The following is an 8,781-nucleotide window of genomic DNA, read 5'->3' as shown; positions in this document are numbered from 1 at the left end:
GAAGGCTTGCAAAAAATGTAATACAATTTCCATGGTCGTATTTAAGAAAATGAAGTTGATGATGGTCCTGGAGAGACGAAACGTTACATATAAAAATTGATTATGCCATTTGATAGAGGCCAAAATGTGGCCATGAGAAAATGTTCTTTTTTCAATATCACCTCATACAAGGCTGAAATTAAACAAAAACGGATTTCTAAAATTTCGTTTTTTTTCAAATATTTCGAAAACTAATCATGTTAGCCTTGATTTTTTAGAGGCATAATGTTGGTCCCCTGCCTACGCAACTTTGCCCCCATTTAAGCTAGTTTGTATCTCTTACCGTTTTCGAGATCCCTGTAGTGAGAAGCGAATTTGTAACAACCTGTATATGTAATTATTTCTGTTACTATATCAAAATGTGACTTCAGTGCATAAGTACTACTAAGTATTCGAAATTTCGTTTAAATTAGATAAACCATTTTAGAGTTATTTGGAAAAACTTATTTTTTTTGCCAACTTCGATACATTCTAGCGACTAAACGAAGCAACTCTGGATAGAGGTAAGTTAAGTTAAAACATTTCATTGTGAACTTAAGAAATTTGTAGCGGTTCCATGCATACATAAAATGGGGACACCCTGTATACAAATAGAGTAGAAAATAAATATAGACATAATGAGCTTGCGCATTTAAATAATTATCATCAAGAGTTATGATGATTATCCGGCTAAACAACTTTGTTTATTCGTATATTTTTAGTCAGTTTGCGTTTAATCGCGGCGGTGGTCAGTGTTGGTTCAGTTTATTAAGGTATTACCAATAAATACTTGGAGATTATGTGCCAATGGCGAGGCTATTTATGTATTTTATATGTCGTTCTTCAATGTTACTTACAACTAGTAGATAATGCTGTATTGTATGGTGAGTGTTTTAATATTTTTTTTTGTTCATATTTCTTGAAAGAAGGTAGTCTGTGACTTTGTTTTAACACAACAGTGTTATTTATTTTGATGTTCTCGACATGGTGTTGATATAGGATTATAAGTACTTTAACATGGGTGCTTATAAAAAAATAAACGTTTCAGTGAATTTTGAACGTAACTAACAATAAGTTTATTGAGAAAAAAAATGTGTCATTGGTTTTTCTATATCTATTTTTCCAGTTGCTATGCAAACTGAATAATGATGTTTACTTGTTACTTGTACCCCTTGTGATATATGGATATATGGAATTATGAATATAAGTATTCCAATTTTTTTTGGAGATTTGCGTCTATTGTCTTCATTTTTGTTAATGCAACATCTAATCTTTCCTTAACTTTTTACATATGGATAGAAAAAAAATTTGAAGAAACTTAATTTGAAACAAAATGTATATGTTATGGACCAGGTGATTAATGCGGGCAGTATTAATAATGTGCGAGCATTATGAATAATGTCTAGCTCTATCGGGCTAATAATAATTTACTTGTAAATAGGTATTTTTTTAAATTTTATTTACGTTTTATTATGTTTTATTATCCCTTATTTTTCTGATTATAAATGTGTCAAATTGGTTTGAAATTATTGTATTTCATTGTCATTTTTAATCTGTGGATAATAATAAATTTACACATTTAAAATAATGAATTATTTTCTAGTGTAATTATTAATTTCGAAAAATATTTTTTTCTACAATCACTTTATAATGACAGATTATTAAAATTTAATTCTACTCGTTTCTCAAGAAAGGTCACCAGAATTTTTTGCTAGAAACACAGTTTAAAAAATTTTAAATAAAAACTAATTATGACAAGTTTGAAAACATTCAATTACATAGAAATTTTGTACTTCGTTAGAAGTAGCAAGGAATGTCCTAAAAAATAAAAATAAAAAAGAATTTGGCCGATTATGTTCTCAGACTTGTCATGATTACGTCGTATTTAAAATTGTATATTTACAAAACAAAAATCATATGTTTTTCTTGCGAAACAAGTGGTTCTAGAATTAGGTTTAATGTAAATGAAAGAACATATAATAAATAGAAAATAGTTCGTTTTTTGAATAAAATGAAAGACATCTTTTTTATGGAAACTTTTATGGAAGAATTTTCAAAATATTTAGTGGCGTCAAACTTCTGGGGTTTTGCGGATCTATGTTTATATTTAACCTTTTTGGTTTAATATCTCTCAAAACATTCACCCCTTAAAGTTTGTGTACGTACTTAATTAACAGTCTGTAATAAATGATGTGTCTTACTTGTCCGAAAATTTTTACTTTCGTATACGTATACGAGGTTTGTTCAGAAAATAAATGAACTTTATTATTACGCTTGAATTACGTATTAATGGAGATATTTAGTGATATGTGGTTGGCAGGACTGCGTTGCGCACAACCTTCTATCTCATATTAATATCTCATTTAGTTTTCGTGATATTGTTATTTGAGTACAACGATGCAACGTACAATTTTGCGTGAACTGAGGAAAACTATCACGGAAACGTTTCAACTTTTAAAACAAGAAGTCAGTCATTGCAGATAATCTTCGATCAGGATGGCCTTCGACTTCAACTAATGAGTCCCACGTACAAAAAGTCAAAGATCTGAAGTGTGCAAATTTTCGCTTGACTGCCAGAGAAATTGCAGAAGAGTTTAGAATCTCAGTTTGGTGATACCATGAAAAATTTTGACCAAATAATTGCACATGCATCGAGTTGCAGCAAAATTTGTTCCTGGTTTGATGACCGAACAACAGAAAGAAAATCGTGTGGACGTTTGTCGCCAACATTTTGAACAACCAACACTTGTGTACTGCGTGTCCGTGAAATACATATATTCATATTCCCGAGAATTTAAATTATTATATCTTTTTTTTTTTTATATAAAACTTGTTTGAATAAAGCAAAACATATCAATTTAATATTATAGTAATTATGTGTAGGTTGTTTACAAAGTTGGAGAGGATTTTTTAGTGGTAGATAAAATGCATTTATAAAAAGCATTTTCAATAACCAAAATCGTTACTTACTTACTTACTTACCACTTGACCACTTTATATACAAAAAAGTACATTTGAACTCAATAATAATATAATATTATACATACGTACAAAGTATGTTATGTGGTTATGGCTTACATTAATTAAAATTCGATTCGTCAACACGATAAAAACAGTGTTTCAACAGAAAAGATTTGACAGTATTACGAAATTTTATTAAGGACATGGTTGTTAGCGGGACTTAAAATAATAATAAAAACAGTGAAACTTTTTGAGAACTAGGTACTGGAATCGTCCCAAAGGTAAAAAATTGTGGCCGTAAATAGTATGTTGCTTCTTTGTAGTAAACAGAAAAGAGAGAAACAGAGCTGCCTGTAATCGAACGATTATTCATTTATTTTAGGTTTTTAATTGTCTTTTGGTGCTTAATTGTGAGTAGCTATGTTGAACGTGCGTGGTGGTAGTCCTCGACAATTCACTGCACTTTCTATTCGAGATCATAAAGCCGAAAAAAACTGTTTCAAACCAAATCGATCGTTTAGCCAGGGTTAAGGATAATGTTGCAAAGCACCTATAGCTCCTGCACAGCGAAAATTGGAAATTTCACCTATCTTTCCAAAATCCCGTCGTCGCGCTCAAAAACCGCTCCAAGCGCCCTCAAAACGATATCCGTAATAGTCGACGTTGACGAAGACTGATGCGGTTAACAGCTCCTTTCAGAATAATGCAACGCGGGAATTAGACGTTTTCACCGATCTTCCCGCCGTACGCTTACAAAAACCGGTTAATGCATCCTAAACTACCCCCCACGTAGCAGCCCACATTTCCGAGATGCAAAAAAAGTTAGACTCGGAATCCAGGTAGGGGTCAGGAAGCCGCCCTAAAACGAAGAAGAGAGACGCACGTAGAAGCTGCGGTGGGTGCGATGGAACGTCAACTCCGGTAATTGGCGGATATAATAATAACTAGGGATGGGTGCCTGGCCAGTGCTTGCAGCACGATCAAAATTTGTAAAACTATTCTATATGCAAATGTTTATAACTATAATATCTCGTGTCAAATACATTGTAACATGCTCAAAATCTATACGAACTTAAAGCTCACACAGCGCCTCAAGCTGCTCGCCTAGGTCAATTCTACCTATGGCGAAATCCTCAAAAGGTACACAGTTCTTAAGCTATCATAAACAACAACCCTAAAAAGCTACCATACACTAGTCCTCCTACGATGCGGAGTTTGGACAGACAACAAATACATTTACTTAGTTGTAATCAAGAATTGATTTTAGTTCTATTAGGTGTTGTAAACCAATATGACAGATAAATAGTTGAGTGAACATTACTCAATTAAAAATAGGAGATTAGTAAAATTAAAATATACATTTACATATAGAGTGTTTCGCATAAGAACCTACACAGAGCTGGGGCATATAGGGGAACCCAAAATATGGTGATTTAACGCAACTTACTCTTATACTAAGCTGCACCCTTGAGAAGTTATAGGCCTTGAAAGTGGAGTTTCAAATTTCGAAAAAAATGTATATCTCAGTTAGGTGAAACTTTAGAATTTCTCCAAAACACTCCCGAATCTACTTGAGGAGGTGCGTCTACAACTCAGACTGGAACATTGGTTTAAGCATGATGAAGCACCCCCTCATTTTAGTAATATCGTTAGAGACAAATGTGTCTTCTTTCTTTGGGGAACAAAAATAATTTGTGTATTCCTCGCCAGTTGCGTCTCGAGTAGAATTGTGAAATCGCATTACAATTAGCAGTTCTAGAGTAGACTTTCGACGAAGAATGCCTGAGAGAAAACGGTGATCATTTTGAACAATTTCTATAACTTATCAGTGTAAATTGTATGTTATTTCTGTTGTTTAAGTTGTTTGTTTTTCTATTAAATTATTTTTACTTCAACAACTTTTTTCCTGATCGTCAAGTTTGACGTTTAAATTCATAGCCATCTTTTGAATTTTCGATTATTTTAAATAATACAGCTACAATGTATTTTCCACTACTAGTCTATAAGCCCACCATTATCGACCTATCTTTGACGCGTAAACTTCTATCTTTTTGACCTGGGTGAATAATGATTTATTAACCAAGGTAAATAATGAAAATGACACTTAATAATTTTGACACTTGTCAGTTATATCTTCCAAGGTCAATATTTTCTTTTAATTTTAGGGTTGCCTTTAACATTGAAAAAGTACACCGTAGACTGGATGCCTTTTTATTATCCTCGTGCTCTTTAGAGTATGCTAGTAGGACATTTCCTGAGGTATTGACGACATTTTTTGACAACAGACACCAATCTTTAAAAACTGTGTATGCTTTACGTAAAGATGTTTCGACTTTTCTGGCAGGAGTTGGTCATCAGCATTCTCTGCCATTTGCCTCACTTCAGGGAATGTGCAGCCCATTTCACATTCACTTTCTATGATTTATAGCTTTAAATTAAATTAATTGCAAATTTCTTTGTGCGGAATGTCAAATTAATTGCCAATTTATTTGTGTGAAATGTCACAAAGTTTGATTTTAAACAAAAGAGTACCTACCCACTTGATTCTTGTACATGCTTTCAGCGTTTTTAGAGTATTTATTCAAATTTCGTAAAACTGCATAAAACTCGTTTTAAGATGTAGTAGCTAGTAGTGGAAAAAATACTATATAAACCACGGTAGAGAAGAGTGCCATTNATGCCTGAGAGAAAACGGTGATCATTTTGAACAATTTCTATAACTTATCAGTGTAAATTGTATGTTATTTCTGTTGTTTAAGTTGTTTGTTTTTCTATTAAATTATTTTTACTTCAACAACTTTTTTCCTGATCGTCAAGTTTGACGTTTAAATTCATAGCCATCTTTTGAATTTTCGATTATTTTAAATAATACAGCTACAATGTATTTTCCACTACTAGTCTATAAGCCCACCATTATCGACCTATCTTTGACGCGTAAACTTCTATCTTTTTGACCTGGGTGAATAATGATTTATTAACCAAGGTAAATAATGAAAATGACACTTAATAAGTTTGACACTTGCCAGTTATATCTTCCAAGGTCAATATTTTCTTTTAATTTTAGGGTTGCCTTTAACATTGAAAAAGTACACCGTAGACTGGATGCCTTTTTATTATCCTCGTGCTCTTTAAAGTATGCTAGTAGGACATTTCCTGACGACGTTTTTTGACAACAGTCACCAATCTTTAAAAACTGTGTATGCTTTTACGTAAAGTTGTTTCGACTTTTCTGGCAGGAGTTGGTCATCAACATTCTCTGCCATTTTCCTCACTTCAGGGAATGTGCGGCCCATTTCACATTCACTTTCTATGATTAATAGCTTTAAATTAAATTAATTGCAAATTTCTTTGTGCTGAATGTCAAATTAATTGCCAATTTATTTGTGTGAAATGTCACAAAGTTTGATTTTAAACAAAAGTTTTAGAATTAAATTCCTCATAAAATACATAAATAATTTTTTAATTCCGCCAACAGGTTAAAAGATTGTCAATTTTAATGGTGCGTCATCTCTTACCAACCCTCTAAAATTGTTCATTAAACTTTTCAGTATAACTGACTTAGTATAAAGGTAAGTTGCGTTAAATCACCATATTTTGAGTTTCCCTACATGCTCTGTGTCAGTTTTTATGCGAAACACCCTGTATATTTTCTTCAATTTTACCCTCTAACTCATTCACTGACAAAATAAATTTATGAAATTTAGTTTCTTGGGCGTAAGTTCTATTGGTTCTAACGGTGAAGTAAGTTTTCATTACCTACCCTTCACTGTGCTTGAGATGTAAAAGTCTTTTTTCTTATGCATGCTATATCGGCCTTTCATAGAGTTAGTATAGTTAAACGAAGAAAAAAATTACAAATACAAGATATTTCAACCGGAAATTTGAATGTTATTTTTTACTTTCATTTGTGACAGTTAGGATTTTCCCACGCTCTGTCGATACGAAAGTGACTTGAAAATGCCACATTACATCAGCAATATGTGATAAGGTTTTAAGAATCCCAGTTGACTTTGATAAAAATAAAGGAGCCTGTGCTATTTGGTCATCTTGGCTGTCATAAGAAAAGTGACCATCGCACTTCAAAAATCATTATTGTAATCAGTAGGGTGTCTTGAGCCAGATATTAAATACCCTTAATAAACAAATGAACGCAAAATGAGAACTGCATTTTCCATTTTTTTATATACTTATTATTAAATTATTTGGAATTCCCAGATTTGATTTCAGGAAAGCTTCAGCAAGCAACCTAAATAAATAATGATTTCATTTATAGTACAACTATTTCTTAAAGACGATATTTTGTTAAGTTTATTTAATTCGATATTGACGAAAAACTAGAGGTGTTATCCATATTTGGACTATTACCTACTGAATTTGTAAAGCACCTGGTAAGAAATTTCCAGCTAAAATCAAACGGGAATATGATTTTTTTTTGTGAATATCTGTTCGTGAGTCATCATTATTAACATTTATGGCGATGTAATGTACTGTATCTCATATCAGTAATACAAAATAATAATAAACTCTACATTGACCCTAGACAATTTAAGGACTTAATCTTAAAAAAACTTTATTTGTTAAAAATTTTAATATAGTTGGTGGTGTTTATTTCCACACACCTACATCCCATGATTAACATTGAATAAGAGAAATCTGAAGTGAAATAGATCAGAGCAAAATTAAAAATGATATAATTATAAATTGTAATATAAAGACACTTTTATAAATATTTTTATTTATTGGCTGTAGTTCTGTTTATCATTTTCGAATCTAATTTGAATTTGATATTAAGTATACATAATTTATGAAAGGAAGTTAATCTCATAATTAGCGTCGTGTGGTTTGAAACAATTTATGATAATCTTATAAATTTTGTTGCTTAAGCTTGTAGGAACAGATTAAATTTGTTTTTAATTAAATAGTGAAACTGTATCAATAATATTAAAAATAAAAATCTATTTAAAGTTATATACAAGGTGTCTGGAAGAGAATGGGCTATACCTTAAGAGTAGCTCTTTGTATGAAAACCGATTTAGATCAAGTTACCTTCGTGCAATTTTGCAATTTATTAATTGTTACGGGCCTTCAATTTTTCAATTTCAATTTTCTTATTTAATTTTTTAAAATATTGCAATGAAGTCTGATATGCAAAGATTTTTTTGAGCCAATCCAATATGAATATAACTTACTTTTTATCTAAACAATAGCTATTTTGAAAAAAAAAACATTCTACCACGTTTATTTGTTAATATTTGGGAATATTCTAGTGTAATTAAACTTCACCTTTTAGTTAAACTTGTATTTTTTTACGATTTAAATCAACTTAGGCCCGACAAACCAATCGATAAGTATAGTCCAGTTGGTAGAAGTTCGGCCTGTGTCAAACCAAGATAACCCGGAAATAACTACACAGGCCTACTTTAAATGATGAGTACAATAACAGGTTAATTTGCTGACAAAGTATTTTTTCATGAAAAAAAGTTATTAACAATTTAATCGTGAAAAATTTTTTTTTTAGTAGTTTTCTGTAAATAACAGCGGGATGACTTTGTACAAAAAAATGCTTAGGACATGATTTTGTTCGTAACAAAAATAGCTACAAAATGGCGGTGGTCCTATTACGAAATTTGCAATAACAAAGACGTGAGATTGAAAAAACGGTATAAAACGTCGATTTTTTAAAGTTGCTGTAAAAATGTCAATTATAAACAAAAAGTGATAAATCTTTCGAAAACTATAGTTCAATATATATACAATAATGACGCTAAAGCCGAAAATCAGGAGAGCAAAACTTTTTGTTCT

The 8,781-nt window shown here is 31.4% G+C and overlaps 1 protein-coding gene across 1 annotated transcript in view; it reads left to right on the top strand.

Annotated features, from left to right (window-relative positions):
* Nucleotides 1–755: 755 nt before the first annotated feature.
* The window catches only part of LOC108904410 (serine protease persephone-like), an 80,241-nt gene continuing 72,215 nt past the window's right edge, over nucleotides 756–8,781 (top strand). The window contains exon 1 of the mRNA XM_018706958.1: nucleotides 756–902. Coding sequence (XP_018562474.1) covers nucleotides 818–902 — 85 coding nt within the window. The 5' untranslated portion in view covers nucleotides 756–817. The remainder of the gene's footprint in view (nucleotides 903–8,781) is intronic.

The sequence above is a fragment of the Anoplophora glabripennis genome, unplaced genomic scaffold (genome assembly GCF_000390285.2).
Source record: "Anoplophora glabripennis isolate ALB-LARVAE unplaced genomic scaffold, Agla_2.0 scaffold77, whole genome shotgun sequence".
Classification (NCBI taxonomy): domain Eukaryota; kingdom Metazoa; phylum Arthropoda; class Insecta; order Coleoptera; family Cerambycidae; genus Anoplophora; species Anoplophora glabripennis.
The sequence above is the reverse complement of the archived record's forward strand: the minus strand, read 5'-3'. Positions and strand labels throughout refer to the sequence as shown.